The following is a 23,617-nucleotide window of genomic DNA, read 5'->3' as shown; positions in this document are numbered from 1 at the left end:
GGAAGGTGGTGGTGGGGAGGTCCCGGGTGGCTGGAGACCTGATAGTGTGACTCCCATCTAGAAGAAGGGTCGTAAGGAAGACATGGAGAACTGGCCCTACAGGGGGAGCTGGACAGGCTGGATCACTGGGCTGAGGACAACGTTCAGCAGGACCAAGTTCAGCAGGACCAAGTACTGGGTTCTGCACTTTGGTCACAGAAAGCTGAGGCAATGCTACAGGCTTGGGGCAGAGTGGCTGGAAGACTATAAGGAAATGGAACTGGAGATAGTAGTCAACACTTGGCTGAACATGAGCCAGCAGTGTGCCCAGGTGACCAAGAAGGCCAATGACATCCTAGATTGTGTCAGCAATAGTGCAGCCAGCAGGAGCAGGGAGGTGACCGTCCCTCTGTACTCAGCTCTGGTGAGGCCGCACCTCCAGTGCTGTGTTCAGATCTGGGCCCCTCACTGCCAGAAAGACATGGAGGCCCTGGAGCGTGTCCAGAGAAGGGCAGCGGAGCTGTGAGGGGTCTGGAGCACAAGTGTGATGGGGAGCGGCTGAGGGAAATGGGGTTGGTCAGGCTGGAGAGGAGGAGGCTCAGGGGAGACCTCAGTGCTCTGTACGATGACCTGAGAGGAGGTGGTATCAAAGGGGAGGTCATCCACTTCTCCCAGGTAACAATAATAAGACAAGAGGGAATGACCTCAAGTTGCACCAGGTGAGGTTCAGCTTGGATATTATGAACAATTTATTCTGTGAAAGAGTGACAGTGTATTGGGACAGGCTGCCCATGGAGGTGGTTGAGTCACTGTCCCTGAAGCTGTTCAAGAAAAGGGTGGATGAAGTACTTAGGGACATGGGTTAGCAGGCAATATTGGTGCTTGGATGAGCAGTTAGACTAGATGATCTTAGAGGTCTTTCCTAACCTCAGTGGTTCTATGACTCTAAGTGTTAGTGCTGCTTTGCCCTTCTACCAGCAAACCTGTGTGTGGAAGCTCAGATGAGACTGGAGCATGGTCTCTGGATCGTGGGGCACTGATTTAGAGGCACAGTGCTTTGCTGGGCCTCCAGGCAGACCGAAAGCTCCAGGGTGTGCAAACTGGGTTTGCAGGTGGGACATGGGTGGGAGGTGAACCACACAGCCTGCACACAGCCTGCCCTGGTGGTGATTGATCAGAGTGGCCCAGAGCCAGCATGTGGAGTTCCTGCCAGCTGGAAGAATGGCAATGGAGAGAAGCAAGGATGTGGCAGGCAAGGACCCCACAGCATAAGTGACAGCACAGCGCACAAGATATATAGAGAGAAGGGCGAAGGATGATTAGAGCTTTTGTAGGCAATGGTTGCCATGACCTGATATGCTGTGTGTCTAACCCGCAGGCAGAGCACAAAATGTACAGCCTTCTAGTGCAAATACCCTTCTCTCTTCACCTTTCTAGGTGGTCCTTTCTAAAGGCCTACTTCTGGGAGATGCAAACAGCAAAGCATTAAGAAGAAAAGCAAACAAACAAACAAAAACCAGCACAGAAAGAGAAAGCTGGGAGGACAAAATCAACACAAAAAAGTCTCCCAGCTTTCTTTCCTCTTCCCCCCAGAGAAAAAAAAAAAAAAAAGAAAAAAGAAAAAGAAAAAAAGAAACAAAACCAAACAAAAACATCTTTCTGTGGTTTAGAGAGAGCTCAAGCTGCATTATTTCAGCCCTTATAAGAAAAATTAGCACAAGTAGTGGCCCCTTTGCGTGAAGCAGTGGCCGGCCCCCCCTCCCCCTCTAAGAACAAGGCTCTTCTCAGTATCGTCGAGAAGCTGCTTTCCAGGAAAGCAAAGGTACACGCTGCCCGACACGCCGTGACCCAGAGAGGCTGCAGGGAGGCCTAAAGGCAGCTCAAGGGCTGCTGGTCTCCCACACCTGCTGGCAGCTGGGCTGGAGGCTGGGGACCTACAGCCAGTGGGAGAAAGAGACTGGGGTGTACAGTGTGGGCTGCAACACCCTCTGCTGTTCTGCAGATGAGGGAGAGGAAAGGGAGGGCACATTAAACATCCCATCTTGATTAAAGAATTGCCAGTGATGGGGAAGCTGACAGCATCACAAGTTCAAATATTTAACTACTTTCACCCTTATAAAATGTGTACCTTCTGTCTAGGCCTTATTCCTGTGCAATTGTTGGCAGGGGTAGCTATTAGAGAAGCAAAAATTCAATCCTCACATAGGTATATTTAGGCTTTGATCATACCAGTCCTCCCCCAGCTGTCTTCCAACCTGCAGGAAGCCTCACCAATGTCTTAACTTCCTCCTTTAGCTGTACATGTCAAATGGTTACACTCCCATAAGTCACAACCGTGGGATTAGCAGATGCAATATAATCACATTTCACCTGCTCTCCATTCTCCATTCACACACCTGAGGATCAAATGAGCCTTTGCAAATGCAGTACAGTGAGCTCCAGGTTCAACTGGTTGTATGCCAAGAGCCCAGCCTTTGCCTAAGTCCCTTCTCCCATGGACCGAGCTGCTGGTCCATGAGTGGGGCCCATGCTGGGAAGCTTAGCATTGGGCTGTTTCAAAAACACACCTGACGTGTTTGTACCTGCTGTAACACCTGGGCATGTTAGCTAGCCAATTTTTGATCCAATTACAACAAATGCTGTACATTTGCTATCATTTTAAGTTCGCATCCCTTGCTGGAGCCCTACTACATCATCAGCTTTTGTATTTATCAGCCAAATGCCCCACCCCAAACCTACAGCTTCAGCAGTCATCAGCTCAGTTTGATGGATTCTGTTCCATAAACATGAGACTTGGCATTAGCTACAACTCTTGTCTTGCTTTTAATGATTCTTTGTATGCACCATTTCCTTATTTTGTCTGAGGTCAGTAAGGAGCTGGTAGGCCTGTAATTACAAGTGTCAGGTTACTTTGGTTTTTTGCTGTTATTTTGCCTCAGCTTATGGAGAATCTGAAAGATTTTCAAAGTGAAGGAAGGTTAAGACTGGATGAGAGCAGGATAGAACCTCCTGCCCTTCCCCCTCCATTAAACACATCTAAATAGCTGCTTAATCTGATGGCATATACAGGTTTTGCAGAGAACTGGAGGGCAGCTCTCCTCACAAGTTACCCAGAACAGGCCCAAGGGATGGGAATCAGCAGAGACTTTTGCATCTGAACCCCAAATATAAAAGACTTTCTGATTAAAGAGGAAGTGGAAAGCTGAGACCGGAGAGAGTTTATTTGTACGATGGGTGCTCATATATAATTTATATGCAATAAATGTTCCTAGCTATTTCATTAGTTGCAAATAAAGTAATACAAATGTGTGCCACTTGCAGCTGATGCACGGTGTGTGCCTGAGGCTGCTGCCAGCTGAACAGCAATGATTCACGTGGGGATGATTTAACACTCCAGCGTCCCCACTATCCAAATTCTGCTGCAGGTTAATCCCTGGAGCAGATGCTTGCTACTTTTTCAACCACGCATATCTTGGCTATTAACTTCAACTGCCAAAGATTTCCCTTCATACTATCACCAGACTGTGGTGGGTAAAGAGCCAGCACGTATTTGTCTTTCCTGCCTTCTTCAGGTCTGGAGAGCTCTGACGGAGACAGGGGAGAAAAATCAACCTAAAACATCTCAGCTTTTCTTGAGCTTAATACATCAGCAGCTGCTTCAGGCATCAGAAACGTATTCACTTCAGCAAAATGAAATAGAAAATTAGGGAAAATTAAAGGAAAAATATGTAGTAAAAGTCAAGCAGAGCCCAGAGGTGGCAGAACATCTTGGGTGGCAGGATGGTCATAGGCTTTCTCAGCTCTTCCCATTTGGGCAGCTGAATAAAACCCTTATAACTCTCTGGAACTGTCTCCAAGACAAGCACAGTTTATGGATGGGGTTCACAGCAGGGGCATGTCCACGGCAAAGCATTCACAATGCACAGATCTGTGGTTCAGTCTTTCAGTGAGAGCTCTGCTCTTCCAACATCCTGTTCTCCCTCCTGAACAAGTCAGATTAGGGGATGGGATCCTTACCCCTGCAGCCTTGTGCAGAGGGCAGCATTCCTCAGCCAGGGGGACACCAAACAGTGCATGACAAAGGGCAGAGGGCCCATTTGGAGTCCATGGACTGAAGATATGGTGGCTGCCTTGTGATCATTAAGTGCCTCTCTGCTTCCTCCAGCCCCACTGTGGGCTGCCCTGGCAGTGTGGGGCTTTATGTAGAGGTTGTGCAGTACTCTGACAAATAATGAGTTAAGCTAGCAATAGTATACTTTTTGACTCATATAACTGTGCTGGAGAGTTTGGGGTACAGGGCTACTACTAATAAATCACCACAAAGAGATCAATATGCCACTACTTTAGAGCTTGAATCCAACTAGCTATGGGGAATTTGTCCCTTGGTAGCAATCAATCTGCTGTACTTAAAGTTTCCTCACCAGATCTGCAGCTAGTACAAACTGATCAATGCAGTTCCAAGTCAGCAGAGCGTAACAGCTCTGCATGTCTCAGTGTTCGCACTTGCAAGTTTCCTCCTTGCAAGGACACAGAGGTTAAATTATCCTTTGCTAAGTGCATGGGAGATCTCCAGTTAACTCCCAGTTCTTTCAGCAAAAGCAGCCTTTCCTACCAGCAGCTCAGCCAACACCTCAGCACCTGACCAGGTGGAGTCTAACTTGGTCCCATGCTGGCAGCAGTTCCACTTCAGTAGGCTGTGGCACTTCTTTGAAATACATGGCAGCAAAACAAATTCTGTGAGCCATCCAAATGTAGCCACGCATCCTCAATATGGCCCTCATAGCCCACAGGGAGTGGTTTGCCAAGCAGGGTCAGCTGGGAATTACACAGTCTTGCAGGATGCTGGGCTGCTCTTTCAGAGTGGCTATGCAGTATTACGTGGGTTTGAGAAGAGAGGACATGAGGGAACTGGAGAAGATCTCCGCAGTCTTCCTTTGGCTTATAGCACGGTGCTGCTGCTGCTGAGATTGGGTCCAGTGTTGTAAAACCTCCACTTTAAGCTCCAGCTCTGAAAGAAGATCCCCTCTGGAGCAGCCATCTTTGTTCAGGGAAAGCATCTTCACATTACCTACCGCTGGTAGTTTCTGCGAGGAATTTTCTCTTTCCCATGGGGTTTCTCATGATGGATTTCCTACAAGAAGTAACTTGGGATGCAAGACACAGGAGTCAGAATTCACTAGAGGCATCCTTCCCGCCTAAGGCCCAGAGGTTGATTCTGTGACTCAAAGTAAAATGGCCAGATTCTTCTGACTGCTTGATGCCGGATGGCTTCTGGCTGTGGGATGATGGGGAAAAGGCTCTAAGACCTGTGGATAGTATGTACATAACAGCGAAGTAAGCATTTACAGCACAATCTCGGGGTTATCCCAAAGAAGGCTTGTGCCTGAAAACTGGTATTAAGCAGAGGTCAGAGCTGCCAGATAAGTGAATCTGTTAACTGCACCTACCTGACAAGCTCTGTCCAGATACGTAGGCTGTGAACCAGCTCCATGGGACCAGCTCAGATTTTCCTGCCTTTGGCCAGCTGTCCCACAAACCCAAGAGTCCACATCACTCCTGGTCTGGAAACAAGGTCCCCTTCCTAAGGAGGAGATGGACACAGAATAGAAAGCCTGGCAGCCACTGCCTAAGAGTTACAGTGCTTTTGCATGGCTTCTCACCATCAAATTTTAGCAACTTGCAGTAAAACCCTGCTCTCTCTAACAGCAGCAGCAGCGAATGAATATATTTTACAAATCTGTTCTACCAAACTGCTTTTCTCCCTTTGTAATCAGCCATCCATTGCTGACAGTTGTAGCAAAGAAACTGTAGATAGCACTGTGTTCTCTCACACTGTGTGCAGTGTAACACTGTTTGGGAAACTAATCCTTTATTTGTGTTTGATGTTGAGGTCATCTTCATACTTTGGGAACCATATGTTGGAAACCATTTATAATTTCACTCTTTACTTTGTCTCCTTGGGGAGTCAGGCTATGGGGGGAGATAGATAAGCAGGGATGTTCAAACCAGCATGTTACTATTCCTGTGCCTACTGAATGTGTTTCAGGTTTTATTTAAGGTTGAGCAACTATTTATGAATATCCCCCATGAATCTGGCCTGAGGCTTGTCTGTTAAGGACAAAAACTCCTACTAAAATGAGGATGGAAGGAGAAGATGAAGCAGCGCCATCGGGAGCACAGGAGGAGGAAGAGTCAGAACTCATAACCCTTAAAGCCCTAACTTGGAGTGAGCTGCAAGATATGTGAAAAGACTTCAGCAGTCACCTGCTTGCTCCAGTGCTGGGATAATGGGGCCAGTAGACTGGACTTAATGGGTAGTGAAGCCAGACAGCTGGTATCCCTGCCTATGGAAAGGAGCACTGACAAAGCAGTTTGAAAAGAGACACGAGCCATCACCCTATGGAGGTGACACATGTCAGCTGTGAAGGAAAATATCCCTTTAAGGAAGATCTGGTATGTTTCCCAGGCATGTGGACCACCATGGAGAAAGGTGTGCAGTACCTGAGGGAATCAGCTGTGCTGAGGTGACTTATAACATTAACCTGGACAATGAGAAGTTATTCCAAGGTCTAGATGATATCAAGTGCCCATGAATTATGTGGTAGAAAACTGTATGAAGTACACCATTATCATGTGCCAGCACACTGGCAGCAATGGTCTGGAAAGATAATTAAAAATCCAAAAGTGGACAAAGTGGCCAGCCTACTTCAACAATATAAATAACATTTCTTCCCTATGTGCCTGTGTCTCAGCTGTGGAGAGACTGTCCTGGGAGTTCCAGTAAGCCAGAGACATTATGTCCTACTCCCCATTTGTGTGGATCAGCATCTCATTAGAAGTAAGTGTTCTCCTGCTCATGGGAGGGAATGTGGTGGGTACACACTATGAACTATCCTGTGGTTTTACCCATGTGACCATGGAGAGGACATGAGGAAGTGGGATGGAAAATCCACATCAACCCTAGAGGCACAGGTATGAGAGTTGCAAGAAACTGCCCCAGAGGCTCTGTGCATCCTTGGTATAGATTGCTGCAGGACAGGGTACTTCAAGGACCCAAAAGGGTACCGGAGTGCTTTGGGCATAGCTGCTTTGGAGATGGAGGGACAAGCAATCAGCAAGACTCCCCCTTTAGCAGTTCCATATGGCCAGTGTGAAAGTGCAATGAAGAGTGGGGGCTGACAGTGGACTATTGTGGCCTGGATGAAGTCACACCATCGCTGAGCACTGCTGTTCTGGACATGCTTCAACACAAACTGGAATCAAAGGCAGCCAAGTGGTACGCCACAAATGATATGCCAGTGCATTTTTCTCAGTCCCTCTGGCGGCAGAGTGCAGGCCACAGCTCGCTTTCACTTGGAGGAGCGTCCAGTACAACTGGAATCAACTCTCCAAGGGATGCAGAAAGCCCCAGCATTTGTCATGGGCTGATCCAGAATGCACTGGAAAAGGGGGAAGCTCCTGAACACCTGCAATAGGTTGATTACATCATCATGTGGAGCAACATAGAAGTTTCTGAGGAAAGGGAAGAAAACAATCCAAGTGCTTCTGTGAGCCAGTCCTGCCATAAGGCAAAGCAAGGTCAAGGATTCTGTACAGGAGTTACTATTCTTGGGAATAAAATGGCAGGATGAATGTTAGCAGATCCCTATGGATGTGATTAACAAAATAACTTCTATGTGCCCATCAGAGAGCAAAAAAGGATACAAACTTTCTTAAGGCTTTATTTGTTTGTTTGTTTGTTTGTTTGTTTATTTTTAAGGCATATTCCAAACTACAGTCTGGTTATAAACCCTCTCTATCACGTGATCTGGAAGAACAACAGTTTCACATGGGGCCCTGAACAAAAAACCTCTGAACAGTATAAGCAGGAGATAGTTCATGAGGTAGCCCTTGGGTCAGTCCAAGCAGGACAAGACGTGAAAAACATGCTCTGCACTGAAGCCAGGGAGAATGGTCCTACTTGGAGACTGTGACAGAAAGCCCCAGAGGAGACTAGATATCAACCCATGGGATTCTGGAGTCAGGAATACAGAGAATTTGAAGCCTTGCTACACTCCAACAGGAAAACAGATACCGACAGCATATGAAGGGGATTGAGTTGGAAAAACATCATCGGTGGAACGTTGCTGTATGGAGCCCTACACGACAAGTTGCAGAAACTGCTTAAGCAGAGGGTGAATTGAGCCAATCTGCTGAAGTGAAGGCCATCCAGCTGGTTTTAGATATTGCTGAACAAGCCTAACCAGTGCTCCACCGACTCACTGATGGTGGCAAAAGCCTGATGGGGGTGGTTACAACAATAGAAGAACAACTGGCAGGGCAGAGGCAAATCCATCTGGGCCACTGTGCTGTGGAAAGTTACTGTATCCGAGGCAGAGAATGTGGTGTAAAGGTATGTCATGTAGATATCCACATACCCAAGCCATGCCACTGAAGAACATTAAAACTGAGTGATGAGAGTGTGCCTGGGACCAGGCTGGGCCTGGCCTCTATGGTGCAGCAGCAGATTAAAGGGCAGAGACAGGAGATTGGCAAAAAGTTCTTCTATACCATGTGACGTTATGCAGAAGTCTGTAAAGTCTTCCTTGTGTTTGTATGGAGCATTCTGTGTTCCCATTTGTGCTCACTGCCCCTCGTTCTATCACTGCACACAACCGAAATGAGCCTGGCACATCCATTTGGCTCCTGCACTTTGGGTATTTATAACACTGACACAATCCCCTCTCAGTCTTCCCTTCCCCAACAGAACAGACCCAGGGTTCTCAGCCCTTCCTCATATGGGAGGTGCTCCAGGCCCCTCATCATCTGTGGCAGAGAGGGCTCAGTTTCACAGATGAGGAGTTACTTGCAGTGCTGCCTGCTGTTCACCTGCCCACAGCTCAGCCCTGCAGTGGAGTCAGCAGTGTGGGTAAGAGGCTCTCATCCCCAGAGCAATGCAGTTACAGCAAATGTCAGAGCTCACAATACTTCCTCCATCAAAAAGGGATAAATCCGACACTGCTGTGAAGCACAGAGCTTGTGTGATGCCCCTGTGATGCTCTTGGGTCACATGTACAACACCTCATGCTGTAACATGTAAGTGGTAGAAGTGCCGCTCTGCTACACAGAGGCTCGAATCCCGGGGGCTGGACTCGATGATCTCTAAGGTCCCTTCCAACCCACACGAAACTATGAAACTATGAAACTATGAAACACTGCCATACAAGCAGCTTCCACCACCAGCAGCATCACTTCAGGAGGCAGCGAAGGATACGGTAAGGACCAACTCAGATGGATTACGGCTTCAGACCCTTCCTCACTCCCATTACAGGCTGTGAACCTGATGGCAGCGAATGAGTTTAGAGAGACCTCACATACCAACTGCGCTCCCCAGCAGGGCACAAAAATGGCCGCGGCCGCCCCGGGCAGGCGCAGGGAAGGAGCGGCCGGGCCGCGGGGAGGTGCTGCCGCCGTGCCCGCCCCGCCGCCTACGGGCTCCGTCCTGCGGCCTGGCTGCGCCGTGCGAGCGGACGGAGCGGTAGGAGGGGGTCGTTGCGCCGTTCCGAGACCAGCCCGTGGGCTGGGGGACGTGGCACCGCGATGAGCTTAATGGGGCTCCTGAACGGTGGGAGGGAGGGAGGATGCGAGGGGCAGGGCTCAGGTGCAGCTGGGGAGGTCCTCTAGGGCCTGCAGGTTCCCTCGGGACCCCGAAGGTAGTGTCCTTCAGTTTGCTCTTGGATGTGACAGAGGGAGTCGTTGTAGTCATTGCAGTAGGGTGGGCAGCTTAAGGGACTGAGAAGGGAGCACAGCGGGGATGGGTGTGTGTGGGAGGATTAAGGTACCCGTGGGTCTCTGGGAGCTAGAAGGGTTAGGGGCAATGGAGGGGTGTTCAGGACAGCCCTGAAAGAGCCCCGAAGGCTGGTCTGTGCTGGAGGGGATTTACTTGAGAGCCCAGGGTTAATGGTCCCTTCCAATCCAACCATTCTACATGTTGATCAAGCTCAGCAATTAATGGGCAGATTAGCAGCAGTGAGATGAGCGTGTGCCAGCAGGTGCCTGGTGGGTTGTGGGCTCATCTCACGTGGCCCAGAGGGGCATGTGGGGGTTGGCAGCAGGGAACCTGCTGTGTGACATACTCTGTAGGAGATGTCAGGCTCTGGAAGAAGAGAAATATCAGGTTAAAGGAGAAGAAGGCGGTGGTAATCTAGTACAGAAGGCAGCATCCTTATTCCCAGGAAGAAGACTCCCTCTTTTCCTAGGAGCAACACTAGTACGTGCAGGGAGGAGAAGTCCCCAAACAGGCAAGCAGGCATAGTGGCTAGGGATGTTGAATGGGGAGCTGTAAATCAGCAAGCTGCTAATTAAGACTATAGAAAGCTAGCGAGTTACTAAAGAGCTGTATTACTCTTTTCAGAGCTCTAGGCTGTTAACGAGCTCCCTGGGACCTGTTCTGAGCACGTGGCTCTCAGGGGACATCGCTTGAGAGTGCTTTATTTTGGGCATGTTCTTGGAGGTGAAGTTCCCCGTGCCCTGGGGCCATGTGGCAGCCAAGGCCTGGGGACCCCCAGAGGGACACCCTGTGCTGTGCTTGCATGGCTGGCTGGACAACGCCAACACCTTTGACAGGCTCATTCCACTGCTCCCCAGAGGTGAGTGTGGCTCCCTGGTGCGGCTCTTATCATGTGGCAGGGCTGCGTGTCTGATGCTCTCTGCTTTTCAGATTGCCGGTATGTGGCGATGGATTTCTCTGGCCATGGCTTGTCATCCCATCGACCTGCAGGCTCCCTTTACCATTTCCTGGATTATGTGAGCGATGTGCGCCGGGTGGTAGCAGGTGAGTAGTTGAAAGGGGCTTTGAGATGACGACTTTGCATGGGGTGCTGTGTCACTCCTGCTCTTTGGAACAAGTCAGCAGCATCAACTGCTGGGAGGCAGCACCCTGTGCTTCTCTCCAGGCTGACCTTAGCTGGTGCTTTGTTAAACCGGCTCCTCCTCTGTGGGTTTTTGATTTGTTTGTTTGTCTTTTGAGAAGAAACAGTAAACCCTGGGAAGAAAATGCTTCTGTACCAAGAAGCAGCGGTAGTGGCTGAGTGGTGAATGCAACTAAATAGCTCTCCCAGACTGACCTTTCCTAAGCAGGCAGCAACCTCCAGCCAGAGTCAGATGTTAACTGGAGAGTCTTTTGGTTCCCCCCATTCACAGCTTGATGCTTGCTTTAGGACCGTGCAAAGAAATCTCAAAGCCAAGGTGCGTTGGTCTCTAATAACTCCTGGTCTGACTACATATTTGTGGGGGAGCCTATGGGAGCTCTTCGATGTTCCAGAATGTAAAACATGCCTTTCAGACGACAGCATTGATGAAGCAGTATTTTCCTATAAGTCTCCCAGAGCTCCCAAAAAATGGATTGAAGAGCCTGATGTAATTCCTGGTGCAGAGAGCTTTCATTTGGGATAATGAAACAGGGTGGCAGAGCTGGCTGTGTCCTTGCAGCTCGTGCTGCATACCTTGTAGCAGGGTGCTCTGTCAAGGTGTCCCCCCTTCCAGTGGGTGCTGCACAGTGAGGCTCCTTTGCTAGTTGCCAGTCTCATGTCTGGCAGTAAATGGGAATTTGCCGTAGCTTGTCTGCAGCGCAGAGTATAGTTGAGAGCTGTGTGAGATAACTTTGAAGGAAATGAGGTGGTGGCTGTTCATTTTTTTCTTTAAAACAGGCCTACATAGCCACCTTATTTCTGGATTAGGAAGAAAATCAAGCTTTGCAGAAGCCCTTTTGGGAGAAGGGGCCTGTGTTGGTGGGGAAGCAGCAAGATGCCGCAGCTCTGGTTTCTAATGCATCACTGTCTGTTTTTGTCTGTTGCCACTTAGCATTGCAGTGGAGACGGTTCACCCTGATGGGTCACAGTATGGGTAAGTGGCTCTTTTCCTTGTAAGCTGTGAGATTCACGGAAATATGAGTAGATAATTAATTTACAAAGCATGCTGCTAGAAGCTGGGCTGGAATATTCATTATATTGTGTCAAGTACCAGGTTCTTGCTTGAGTGATTCAGAAATTCACATCCTTGCTTAAAATGCTTGTTTCCACAATGCTGTAGTACAAACGGCTCTGACTGGCCCTGTGGGCATTTCCTGAGCCCCCAGGAGGGAACTGTGATGAACAAAGAGCAATGGTCTTAAGGCAGGAATATTCACAGCAGGCCTTCCTGCTCTCCCCAGGCTTTATGGCCTTGCCTTTCTTGCCCAGGGCTTCTCTGGACACAGCTCACAGTACCTGCACACTGTAGTGTTTTAACTGATAACTCTTCCTTTGCTGCCTGAGGGGGAGATGGGACAGGACACAGAGTTCAGCTTACCAGTCCTGTTCTCTGCTTGCATCCTCTCTGCTGAGAGAGCTTTACTGTTTAGCTTGGGCATTGTTCCTTGGTACGAACATGCATTTATGTTTCTAAGACAGCTCCTGCTTTGGGGAACGGGTGCTCCTGTTACCAAGGGGTGTCTCGTGCTTAACTGAGCACCCTCCTTCCCTTTACAGGTGGGTCTGTGGCAGGAATGGTGAGTAGAACATATTTTCTTCATGGGGTTTGTGACTTTTGCAGCTAGAACGACAAATGGGAGAGTAAAGAGACAGATTGTGCGGGTCTTGGATTCTGGGGAAGGAGAGGCCCTTTTCTAACCCCCTCTCCAGTACAGCAGAATGAAAACAGCACTCAGTGCGCAGCTTTTCTCTTTATCTCATGATGTTTCATCTTTCTTCAGTTTGCTTTCATTTATCCTGAGATGGTGGACAAGCTGATCTTGCTGGAAAATCTTGGCTTTCTACTGGCTCCAGAGGTTAGACTTCATGTGTCCTTCCCCTCCCTTTTTTAAAATCAAAATGAATGTTTTTGTCTTCCCCTCATTTGCTCAAAGGAAAAACTGATGTGCCCAGTTCCTGGCAGGTCACACAATTCTCAAAACTTCTTTGGCAAGCACAGATCTGCTCCTTGTTGCATGATGTGATACCCTGCTTAGGGTGGCCCTTGAGGAGCATCCTGCAGTCCTGTAGCACTGAAATTCACTTGTCTATGCCATGCCCATGTGCAAAAGGAACTGGAACCTCTATCCAAGCAGCTAACTGCCTGCCAAGGGTGTTTTCTTGCCAACAGCTTGTTGGGTGACCCAAGTGCGAGGCTGGCAGATTTTTTCTGCTCTTGGCAGGACATAAAGCTATGTTCCCAGACTGCCATTATCACTACCAGGTGCTGGGGGTTTGGTAGACAGAAATGGGATGGAAGCGTGGGGTCGGAGAGGATAAAAATCCCAGATTTACCTTGTTCTTTTAGAGGGCTGTCTTCAGTTTAAAAGGGAGAAGGTAAAAGAGATTACGAGAGTGAAAAGTTAATAACTTCTGTACAACAGTGCTTAGTTCTCTGCTCCTATCCTGCCTCTTATGTGTTGCTGTTCTCTTTCCTTGAGAAGTGGGCATTTTTAATATATCCGTAATTGGTACTAGCTCTGAGAGATGCTGATGGGTAAAACACCCTCCTCTACCCTCTAACAAGACATAAAGTGACTCAGAAAAGGGAGGTTATTCGTGCACTGTACATCTCTTTGTTTTAGGACACTGAGGCATGGCTGAAATCAAAGCGGCTGGCTATTGATAGATTACTGAGTCTAGAAGCAAAGCAGCAAGCTCCCAAAGCCCGTAGCCCTGAAGCAGCGTTGCAGAGGTGGGTTCCCACCTGTCTCTTCATTTGCTGCCTGTCCTCACCTTGGGCAGTTACGGCTGCATGAACCATAACGGGGAACGGTAACGGTTCTGCTCATTCAAGTTCTCTTCTGGTATCTCATTGCAAGACTTTTTGCTTCTATAGTCAGCTTCCTGCTCTTCTATGAAACAGCTTGAGAGCTTGCTGTCACCTTGTCATGCCATTTTCGCTTCGCTTCCTCCTTTTTTTTCAGCAGCACAATGTCTCTGCCATGTCTCCCTCAGGCTTTTAGAAGCAAACAGACATCTGACAGCAGAGGGTGGGGCAATCTTGCTGCAGCGAGGAGCGACTGAGACACCCACTGGTAAGGGGCTGCTTGGAGACGGGGCTCATCTCAGGTCTGACCCAGCACCGGGTGTGGGAAGGGAGCAGTGCCAACAGCCATTGTCTTCCACGGTCCAGAGTGCCCTAGCTGTGAGTTTACATAGCATGAATGGGAACAATTAAGTCTGGAGGCAAAGCTCTCATTTCCCAGCAACTGACATTGGAGCTCAAGTCCTAGAATGGGTAAAGGAAGAAAAATAATAACAAAAAAAAGATATTTGAGTTAATCCTACTCCTCTTACCTCAAAAAGTCTTGGGCAGACCGCAGAGTGAGGGGCAGAGGAGACAGAGCAACTCCTGTTTCTATGAGACATGAAAACCTTCTCTTGTTTTCCTTGCAGGGCTGGTGTATAACAGAGACATGAGAGCCCGTACGGTGAGTATTGCTGTTCTGACTTGCCCCCTGCTGCTTCTGAGCCCTGAGCTTACAGAAAACAGAGGTAGCGGAGGCCCACTCACTGAGCCCAGACCCTGCCTCCACCCAACCGTTTACTTACTGCTTCCCTAATTCCCACACCGCTTTTAAATGCTGCTTTTAAAAGAGCCTGCACTTGATCATTAACTGACTCAGCTTGGAGTCACTGGAAAATGTTACTGAATTTTTGAGCAGTTCCTGAGCCCCGGGGCCTCCTGGCCACATTTTCCTGCTGTTGTAACTCTTAAGGCAGCAGATGGATGGATGTTTTAGGTCAGCTTCTTTGTCAGGTCACCCTTACAGGAAGGGGGGAGGGAGTGGAACGAAGTCTTTACATCTGATATGTTGATAGCATCGTGCCACTATTGTGTAAGAAGGGCCTCCTCTACCTGTGCTACTGCCAGGCTATGAAAACCAGAGTACTGTATTATCTCCTTTTTAGTAAAAGGACTTTTTAAAGCTTTTTCTCTGCTGTGAGATCATTCCCATATGTGCTGCAACCCAGCAGGCAGTGCAGTTGGCAGCCCTGAAACACATCTGGATAGAAGGAGCAGTTGCAGAGCCAGACACTCTTATGTGCAGCCTGGCAGCCTGGCCTGTCTCAGCACAGCGGCTGTGGGGCCTCAGCCTCTCCTGCATGGGGCTTGGGGATACCCTCTATCCTCAGCTGCTGTCCCTGACATCTGTTGCTCTCCCTGTTTTTGCACCTGCAGCAGAGTCGAGAGTACCTCACAGTGGAACAGTGTGTGAAGCTCCTGCAGAGTATCAAGGACCGTGTTCTCATCATTTTGTGAGTGAGGCACAAGCCAAACAAGCCTTCACTGCCACTCTGTGTGAAGGGGTGATGGCTAGAAGGGCTCCTCCCCACCTGTTCATCCCCTGGCCTTGAGCAAAGGGAACATCCTGGCAGACACGTGAGCCTTTCCGTCATCATTCCTGCATACTTCCCTTGTGCCTGACTCTTCCTTCAATGGCAGCAACCCACCTGCCCTCTCCTCCTCTTGCTGTACAAACGGTAAAGCCATTGCTGCCTTCACCTATTCTGGCTGGTTCTGGAGCCTGACCCAGCCCCAGAGCAGGGAGGAGATGCTGGGGAAGCAGCTGGTGTCTTACCTGGAGCCCCACAAGCCATCAGCCATCTGTCTGGTCTGGGTGCTGTTTGTCCTGCTTTTTTTTGCTGTCTCCTTACAGGGCAAGGTGTGTGAGGTTCTGGTGACATTGGCCCATACTGTCCAGGGGAAAGGAGGTGTTGGGAGCTGAGAAATGAGATTCAGTTTTGGGCTTCTATAGGCTGTTCAAGTCACAAGAGCATTTTTCTTTAAGACTTTTCCTGTTTGTCCAGAGCAGAAAAATGCAACATCATGGTGAGGACGGGACGTCTAGGCCATACAGGACACATCCCCTCAAGCCTCAGACATTCTTTCATCTAGTTACCTGTAGCACAATCTTCTACAGGGAGTCTGACACTGGCTTCTTCAGGGGAACTGCCCTGGTGCCTCCCGTTCCAAGTAGGGCAGGAACTGTGATGATAGTGATCAAGCAGCAGCACAGAGGAGGGGAAGGGACAGAGGTTAGATGCAGAAGCTGGCTGGAGGGAATAAAGCCAAGAGCAGAAGATAGGGTGGAGGGCAGGGAATTCTATACCGAGACAAGTTAAGGAGCCAGTCCTGGGGGGATAATATTTAACCCATCTTCCTATGATACTACTAGGCAGTACTCCAAGTATTAAACAGATAGCTTGATAGATAATAGTTGCTTAGCCAAGCTGTGCCTTGCTCCTCTGACTACCATGCACAAACCCGTAGCTGTGCTGCCTGCAGGCAGCTGGGTCTGCTATCCCAGTTTGTCCTGTGGACACTGCTTCTGCCCTGGAAACAGCCACAAAGACAGAGGCACACGACGTGCTTTACTGAGCCTTGCTCTTACTTTTCAGAGCACAAGATGGACTCCTGGTACCACACAAACTAGAGATCAGAAATCAGTTTGTGAAATCCTTACGGGAGGCATATGAGCACACCCTCAAAGAGGTGAGAGCAATTTCCATCTTCGCATCTCCATCCACTTCACTGGGCACCAACCTGGAAGCAGCTAGGAAATAACTTGCCTTAGAGCACATCCACAGCAGGGGATTTGTCCTAGACAGCCCAGTCCTCACATGGGGGGATGGAAGGCCGGCCTTGCCCTTACTGCCAGAGTCCCTAGTCAGTACTGCCCTCCAGATATAGCTCTTCCCAGTTCCTCCCACCCCTGTCTTGCCTCCCTGTTGGACTGTCATCTTTACGTGACGGGTTTGTCAGTGGCTTGTTTATCTGAAGTCAGCTATGGCAATGTGAAATCCAACCTTTCTTTTAGACACCATTTTTGCATTTCCTCTGGCTTCCATCCCAGCGGGTACCACACAGTGAGCACAGCTTGCCTGAAGGAACACTTTCCTGCTCTATTTCTGCTTGTTTTCTCCCTGTAGGACATCCAGCTGGTAGAAGTGCCTGGGAGTCATTTTGTGCACCTGAACGAACCAGAGGTGGTGTCTGGGATCATCAGTAACTTCCTGACAGCGCAGCACACCAGAGCCAGGCTCTAAGCAGTCACTGCAACAGCAGTCCAGGACAAGGAGTAGCTAAAAATCCAGCTCTGGAGAAATTGTCAGCATTCCTACCTCACATATAATGTCAATTTCATAATACTTAATGCTGAGCTCACTGAAGGAGTGAATGTAGATCTGCAAGGTTAGACACACAGTGGCTCTCACCTTTCTTCTTCCTAACTTCTGCATCCTGAAATGAAGCAGGAACACAGGCAGGGGCTCCTCAGGGAGCAGCAGCAGCACTAGCTGTAGCTCTGCAAGAGATAGGTAGCTCACTCTTTCCTCCTCTCTCAGCATGAAGTGACAAATCTCCTCCCAGGGCTAAACCAGTTGAAAAAACAGGAAAGAGTTCTGCTTCTCTGCTTATTTCCATGAGTGCCTGAGCTCAGAGAGCTTCAACCTCTCTGTTCTACTGTGAGGGCTGCTGCTTTTTTTAATAATCAGCTTAAATGAGAGCTCACCTGGGTACAGAAGGCCATTTCAATGAACTGCTGGGAAATGAGTCATTAATCCTCTAGCTGAAGCAGCTGGGAGAACTATTAGTAATGGAAAAGTTGGCAGAGGTGATTTCTGTCCTTCTAAATAAAGATTGATCTTTCACTGTTAACACTGTTGTCTTTGACTGCACAGAAGAGTGAACCTTTCTTGCAGGATGCTCACCCAAGCAGCTCAAGTGCCAATCTTATGAAGCAGTGATTTTTGCATGCAATCTTTGCATATTTCATGTTAAGTATCCATCTGCCTCCTAGTTAAATAGATGCAAAAAGATATATGTAGCAAGCAAGACTGGTAAACTCCTCATGCAATGGACGATGCACTTACAGTGGATTTTCCAGAGGACAGTGAATCTACTTTAGCTGAACTTTGTTGAATTCATCAGTTTTTCCTCCTTATGCTCATGGTCACTCCCTTACCAAGGCTGCAGGCAGTAAAATAAATGTAGCATGCTAGGTGTGCCTCCTTTCACAGCACAGCAGCTGTCACAAGCTGCTAGCATCAAGTTGCAAGTTATGTGATGAGCAGCAAAAGCACTGCCCCACAGCTGGATGCCCATGTTGCCATCCTTACCTGCCTCCTGTGGGATGGTGGCAGGTTTTGTGGAAGCGCCTTGAAGAGTCTGGTTCTCCCTCCAAAGCCAGGCTGTCCTCTCACCTCGTCTAGTGACAGTGCTGAATTGCAGTGGTTCCCACAGCCCAGGCTACACCTAGCTGCAGAGATCCAAATATAGCTGGAAGGGCATCTCAGCACCTGGCTGAGGTGGAGCTGCCTGGGAGGGAAGCACTAAGAGAAAAGGTAGGGCTCTGTACCAAACCACTGATGGCTCCCTGTGACAGCAGGTCTGGGAACTTTCCAGTTGTTTCTATCCAAGGCTTTCTTACCCCTTCTTCATCACCCCCAAATAAACACCTAAAGAACCACTTACACATAAGCCATGGCTTTTATCACCACCCCAGTTCAATACAGAAGACACTGTTCCCCACAGCACAGCAATGGAGAAAGGGGCATTCCTGCCTTTGAGGAACAGCACCAGTTTATTTACAATTCTTCAGCAATTCCCTGCCCCAGCAGAGGTTTTGTTGGGCCAATACTGTCTCTTACCAAACTTCAGGGGGGCCTCAGCTGGCACAGAGGTACATACTGTCAGAAGACATGCCTCAGCCCCCTTGGCCCATGCACCTTGGGAAATGGTACTGGATGATGTCAGTGCAAGCACAGCCAGGAGAGCAGGATGCAGTGCAACTGAAGCCGATGCTCTCATGAGATCCAATGGCAGGGATATGAAACTGCCTCAGTTCCTTGAAAACCTATGGCACCTGAGTCTCTCCTGCCCTCTCCAGCACAGGCACTGAAAGATTCAGCATAGCTCAGTATGGCCTAAACTTGCGCTGGGCTCGCATCAGTGCAATTCTCTGCTTGTCCTCCTCAAACTTCTTCCTTAACTGGGCAATATCTGAAACACGCAAAAAAGAAAGACAACAGGTCACAGGGGAGCAGCAGACCTCCCTCTCCCTGTGGAGCTTCACTTCTGCACCCTGGAAGATGTTCAGACAGCTGCAAGCACATATTGCTCAGAACAGGTCCTTTAAGAGCAGAGCTCAGGCTCTGGCTGTTTTGCAGTGCTGCAGCTCCCTCTTGGGGAAGGAACACGGTAGTTCTCCTTTTCAGAGGCTGCCTCTGTGCAGACTGACAAAACCTGTTAGAAAGGTACCATTTGCCCACTCTCCCAAATATTCCAACAGCCTTTGCTAGGCCAGGTGGTGGCAAGGGTCTCCCAGGAACTGGCCAGACCATTAGCCCAATCTCCCAGCCAGCTGTTCACCTGCAGCTGGATGTAGCTCCACTGAAAGCAAAAAGATGTTCTTTGGGTTATGGTGTGAGACAGAGAAGGGTAGAAGGTGATTCAGACACTCACGCTCTCTCTTGGTCTCGCGATGCTGCCAGGCATAGAAGTTGAGCAGCTCTTTGCGGGCCTTTTTCCGCTTCTCCCTCTCCAGCACCCGCAGGTTGGCAGCCTCTGTCCGGGGCAGGCCAGGCTTGCGGCCCTTCCGTGTTACCTTCACCCAGCCCTCCTCATCTGGTACACCCTCCTCCTTGGCTGCTTTGGCTTCTTCCTAGAGAGACAGGAAGGTGAGGCAACTTAGTAAATGCAGGGCTCCTCCAAGGTCCCACTCAGACACAAAGTTACAGCACCTGGTTCTGTACAAGATTTGAAGGAAGGCATGGGACCAGGCACTCAAGTCACAACACTGCATGCCAGACAGGACCTGTTTTATTTGTGGATGCCTACTGGGAGTCCTGGATGGAAAGGCCAGCTGTGATGAACCAAACCAGCAAACCCTGTCAGCCAGTGCTTCCCCTCTGCTATTTCCATTAGGACCTGGGCACTGAGAGGTCCTCTCCCCTGCCTTTCCTCTGCACAAACAAACTGCTTAGTTGGGTTCCCTCCCAGGCCTGGCCTCACCTCTGCTATCATTTTGTCATAGTCTTCCATGTAGGCATCCACCTCAGCCTTCAGTTCTTCTCGATCCACTACTGAGTCTGCATATCTGGCGATCCACTCTGAGACAGAGAGAGCAGAAGTCAGTTGAAGCCTCTTGTAGCATCAGGAAGGATTCATTGAGGAAACGTTTCCCCTGTTCCAGTTAACAGGAATGCAGCTGGTGATTACTTACTGCTAATGCCAGTTTTCACAGGGTGACTCTCTGTTGATATCAACAAGGGACCCTTCTGTGATAGGGCCTTGGCTGCCTGGACACCAGCTGGTTTCCTGAACACCACGTATGCAACTCGAAATCCCTAAAGGAAGACAACACCCCCAGGATGGTCAGATATATGGTGGGACTTGGATGCACATATAGAGGTCAAATCACAAGTTCCAGTAGGATGACAAAAAAAGTAACAAATCTAAATCCTACTACCACATTGGTGAGGCCAAATAGCAGCCTTTCAGTATCTAAAGGGGGACATAAGAAAGAAGGGGACAAGACTCTAGTCTCAGGGTCAGTTGGGATAAGACAAGGAGAAATGGTTTCAAGCTAAAGAGAGGAGATTTAGATTGGGCATTAGAAGAAAGTGTTTTACAGTCAGAGTGGTGAGGCAGTGGCACAGTTTGCCCAGGGAGGTGATGGTTCCTCATCCCAAAATCAGGCAGGAGGGGCTCAGAGCACCCTGATCTACCTGTAGGTGTCCCCGTTTCATTGCAGGGGAGTTGGACTGGATGGCTTTAAGGATCTCTTCCAACTTATGTCTCTATACCCCCTCGCCCCCCCATGCAGTTTTCCCATAACTCATGCTCCAACCACCACCTCTTGGGATTTTCTTCCCATTCCGATCACCAAAGCACCACCATCCCCTTCCCCCTCGAGCTTTACCGTTGCCTCTCTGTTGATGAAGAACTTGGACTTGAGTTTTTCCGCCTTCTCTCCCGGTCCCGGTTTGTCACGGAGGTCCACAGACTGCACGGCCCCACAGCGGGCGAAGAGCCGGGACAGCGCGTCCTTCACGCAGAGGAACAACGAAGGGCAGAGAACACGAGTGATTCCCCTCACTTCCCAGCGCACCGACCCCCGCGCCGGGAGCCCCCATTCGATCCCCTCGCAGCCCCGCACCCCGCTTACCGGGCTGCAGTACGGGGGGACGTTGAGGACGAAGAGGGTGCGCTGCGGCGGGTGCGTGTCTGCGGGCCCTTCCCGCACCCGGTGCTCCTTCACCAAGAGGTAGTGAGGCGAGCGCTGCTGCGCCCCGAACTTTACCGCCAGAGCTGCGGGCGACAAACAGGTTAAACACCCCAACAGGTTAAACACCCCAAAACCCACCGCCGCCCCCGTGCCCCGTATCCCCTCTTCCCGCCGCCCCTCACCCGTGTATCCCGGCGGCGCCGTCACGGCCACACGCGGCTCGGCGGCCGCCATCTTAGCGCGGGGCGAAGCGGAGGCCGCGGGGCTGCCGGGAGCTGTAGTCTGCGGCGCCGGTAATGGCGGCGGCTGAGCCTCTCCGCTGCTATAGCGCCCCCAGCTCTCCTCAGGTGCAACCCGATTCAAATATATTAAGTAACCTTCTACTTGCGTAATCCTGTGAATATATAGTGATATATGTGATATAGTAATATATGTGATCTAGGTAGGAGTGCAGTGAAAACCCTTTGGACTATACATAAAAGCCAGTGTAGATGTTGTGTATGCTTGTTTTGTGGAGATTTCCCACCCTGCATGGAATAAATCAACATCTCCTCTCTGAACACTTGTCTTTTTGAATGTGTTTTGGGAGGTTGAACACCAACAGCAAACCCACCGGCTCGGGTTTTCTGATGGTAAGAAGACTGATGTCACTGGGATCAGGGGATGCACGTACTGGGTGAAAACAGGAACTTAGGAGGATAGAAGGCAGCTTCTATCATAATCCAAAGATAAGGAGGTGTACAACCCAACTAAGACAAGAGGCTCCTTGTACCTGTAGACCATGCAGCCCTTAAGAGTCAGACACCCACTCTAATCTCCAGAAGAAAGCTGTGACCACCACCTGGGTTGGGAAGCGTTGACTTCAACTTGCTCCATAAGGTGGCAGGCAATTTACAGGAACCTTGCATACTGCATATACGCTGGAAGAAGTGCATGCCGAGCGTCACAGAAGAGAGAAAGCACACCAAAATGTGGTAATGGAAATAGCATGAAAAAGTAGTGCATGAAAAGACTTGCAGAAGGAATGCAAGAATATCGTGCTGAGCAAACAATGCATAACAGGAAGCAAAGCACCAGTAGAAGTTCTCCTTAGCACAGTCTACAATTATGGAAAATTGTTCATAGTTCAACTTTTTCTTTCCCCTTCTCCATGGGGTAATGGGGTGCAGATATGGGAAATAAATGAAGCAGGCAGAAGGGATTAAAGCGGGGCAGAACCTGAGCAAAAGAAGTATCTGTCCAGAGAGGTTATATTGCCCAACAGTTTGGTGATATAGGTGTCATTCTATACTTCAGTTCCTCTAGAAATCCTTGGCAAAGGACTATGGAAATATAATATTATTTTACACAGAAAAATAACACCTAGAGTCCCCGCATTATGATGCACTCTGACAGGACAATCATTTAGTTTCAGCAGTTCTGAAATGAAGACCTCAAAAGCAGCATAACGCAGCAAATTTATGTAATCCTAGCAAGGCAAATAAAAGAAGAAATGTTAAAGAGTAAGAACACTAAAAGAGAACAGTCAGAATAAAGAATCTCATCAATCAGGAAAAATAAAAGACAACCTTTACAGAAGCAGCTATATTTATGATGGAATGGAAGAGAGCATACTCCAAAAGATCTTGAATCAAGACTTATGTATGAGGTGGAAGGTTAGTGGAAGTAAGAAATAATATGGACAGCTGACTTAAGCAGATATCCAAGTTAATGAATGTTATCAGAGGAAATACTACATGCAAGAGCTATACCAGGCAAACTTGTCACCTTAGAAGGCAGCATACTTGAAAAGCAAAGAAAATAGAATAAAACACTATTACAAATTACCTACCAGCTATCTGTCCTGTTAGCATATTGTGTTAATACAAGCAGTATTTCACACACAAGCTTATCATCTCTTAACAGCTTAGAAATAATAATAAATAAATATACACACCACGCTGCATCATGGCAAAGGTGCATGGATGTTAATGGTCAGAAGGTGGCAGGTGAACTCAGCAGAACGTGAATAAGATTAACATGATAATTTCAGGACAGCAAGACCAAATTTAACAGCTGCAAGGTGAATGGTTTGAAAAAGCCTAGTAATAACTGCAGATTAATCTTTCAGTTCCTTCTGAATCAACCAACTCTGTGAAGAGCTATCTATCTGGCTTGGGTGACTGTAGAGAGCTAACTGACTGTAGGAACAGGAGAGCAATGCACACCAGGACACTGCTGTAGGATACAACATAGGAAGGTGTTTAGACAATGTGTTTAGACATGTTTTTTCTTTACATGACTTTTTAAAATCACTAGACTGCCAATAACAAATTGCCATTTCTTTCATGTGACAAAGAAATTAGGACTGAGTGGGGAAGGCAAATCATTCCTATCCACAACAATAAGCTAATCCAGATCAAAAGTTTTTCAAAG

At 48.8% G+C, this 23,617-nt stretch overlaps 3 protein-coding genes across 9 annotated transcripts; 1 reads left to right on the top strand and 2 right to left on the bottom strand.

The window, feature by feature from the left end:
• Positions 1–3,174: 3,174 nt before the first annotated feature.
• LOC116653386 (uncharacterized) lies at positions 3,175–9,874 on the bottom strand. Of its 3 annotated transcripts, none has more exons than XM_085516609.1 (3): positions 9,337–9,874; positions 5,427–5,560; positions 3,175–5,285 (listed from the first exon to the last, which is right to left on the bottom strand). In XM_085516609.1, exons 1-3 carry the CDS (start codon positions 9,722–9,724, stop codon positions 5,202–5,204), a joined length of 606 nt encoding a protein of 201 aa, XP_085372735.1. In that variant the 5' UTR covers positions 9,725–9,874; the 3' UTR covers positions 3,175–5,201. The 3 variants fall into 3 exon arrangements, 2 of the variants coding, with proteins under 2 accessions (XP_085372735.1, XP_085372726.1); XM_085516600.1 differs by having other exon boundaries at positions 3,175–5,254; XR_014934684.1 differs by lacking the exon at positions 5,427–5,560 and having other exon boundaries at positions 9,337–9,381.
• On the top strand, positions 9,145–17,631 carry SERHL2 (serine hydrolase like 2). 5 transcript variants are annotated; one of them, XM_085516463.1, is made up of 12 exons: positions 9,145–9,233; positions 10,373–10,607; positions 10,679–10,792; positions 11,821–11,862; positions 12,486–12,505; positions 12,710–12,784; positions 13,553–13,662; positions 13,926–14,005; positions 14,367–14,401; positions 15,154–15,230; positions 16,374–16,467; positions 16,905–17,631. In XM_085516463.1, the coding sequence occupies exons 2-12, from the start codon at positions 10,460–10,462 to the stop codon at positions 17,019–17,021; spliced, it is 912 nt and encodes a 303-aa protein (XP_085372589.1). In that variant the 5' UTR covers positions 9,145–9,233; positions 10,373–10,459; the 3' UTR covers positions 17,022–17,631. The 5 variants fall into 5 exon arrangements, 4 of the variants coding, with proteins under 4 accessions (XP_085372589.1, XP_015717164.1, XP_085372579.1 ...); XR_014934651.1 differs by lacking the exon at positions 9,145–9,233 and adding an exon at positions 9,447–9,496 and having other exon boundaries at positions 15,154–15,354; XM_015861678.2 differs by lacking the exon at positions 9,145–9,233 and adding an exon at positions 9,447–9,496.
• A 902-nt stretch (positions 17,632–18,533) lies between these two features.
• RRP7A (ribosomal RNA processing 7 homolog A) lies at positions 18,534–21,454 on the bottom strand. Its single transcript, XM_015861692.3, has 7 exons — positions 21,385–21,454; positions 21,143–21,285; positions 20,897–21,022; positions 20,198–20,321; positions 19,987–20,084; positions 19,438–19,636; positions 18,534–18,975 (listed from the first exon to the last, which is right to left on the bottom strand). The coding sequence occupies exons 1-7, from the start codon at positions 21,434–21,436 to the stop codon at positions 18,890–18,892; spliced, it is 828 nt and encodes a 275-aa protein (XP_015717178.2). The 5' UTR covers positions 21,437–21,454; the 3' UTR covers positions 18,534–18,889.
• Between the last annotated feature and the right edge of the window lie 2,163 nt (positions 21,455–23,617).

The sequence above is a fragment of the Coturnix japonica genome, chromosome 1 (assembly GCF_054131305.1).
Source record: "Coturnix japonica strain WE chromosome 1, WE-NBRP24, whole genome shotgun sequence".
NCBI classification, from domain to species: domain Eukaryota; kingdom Metazoa; phylum Chordata; class Aves; order Galliformes; family Phasianidae; genus Coturnix; species Coturnix japonica.
This window is presented reverse-complemented; position numbering and strand designations above follow the sequence as displayed.

What these genes read in the sequence shown, in the direction of transcription:
- RRP7A (XM_015861692.3), bottom strand. Translation starts at nt 21,436, where the DNA reads ATGGCGGCCGCCGAGCCGCGTGTGGCCGTGACGGCGCCGCCGGGATAC. An exon ending in TCATCAACAGAGAGGCAACG is followed by an intron (nt 20,322 to 20,896) that starts GTAAAGCTCGAG and finishes GTCTTCCTTTAG; the next exon opens with GGATTTCGAGTTGCATACGT. An exon ending in TCGCGAGACCAAGAGAGAGC is followed by an intron (nt 18,976 to 19,437) that starts GTGAGTGTCTGA and finishes TGCGTGTTTCAG; the next exon opens with ATATTGCCCAGTTAAGGAAG.
- SERHL2 (XM_085516463.1), top strand. Translation starts at nt 10,460, where the DNA reads ATGTTCTTGGAGGTGAAGTTCCCCGTGCCCTGGGGCCATGTGGCAGCC. An exon ending in TGTGCGCCGGGTGGTAGCAG is followed by an intron (nt 10,793 to 11,820) that starts GTGAGTAGTTGA and finishes GTTGCCACTTAG; the next exon opens with CATTGCAGTGGAGACGGTTC. An exon ending in GAGACATGAGAGCCCGTACG is followed by an intron (nt 14,402 to 15,153) that starts GTGAGTATTGCT and finishes TTGCACCTGCAG; the next exon opens with CAGAGTCGAGAGTACCTCAC.
- LOC116653386 (XM_085516600.1), bottom strand. Translation starts at nt 9,724, where the DNA reads ATGACTACAACGACTCCCTCTGTCACATCCAAGAGCAAACTGAAGGAC. An exon ending in CCTGCTGGGGAGCGCAGTTG is followed by an intron (nt 5,561 to 9,336) that starts GTATGTGAGGTC and finishes TCTCCTCCTTAG; the next exon opens with GAAGGGGACCTTGTTTCCAG. An exon ending in ATCTGGACAGAGCTTGTCAG is followed by an intron (nt 5,255 to 5,426) that starts GTAGGTGCAGTT and finishes ATCATCCCACAG; the next exon opens with CCAGAAGCCATCCGGCATCA.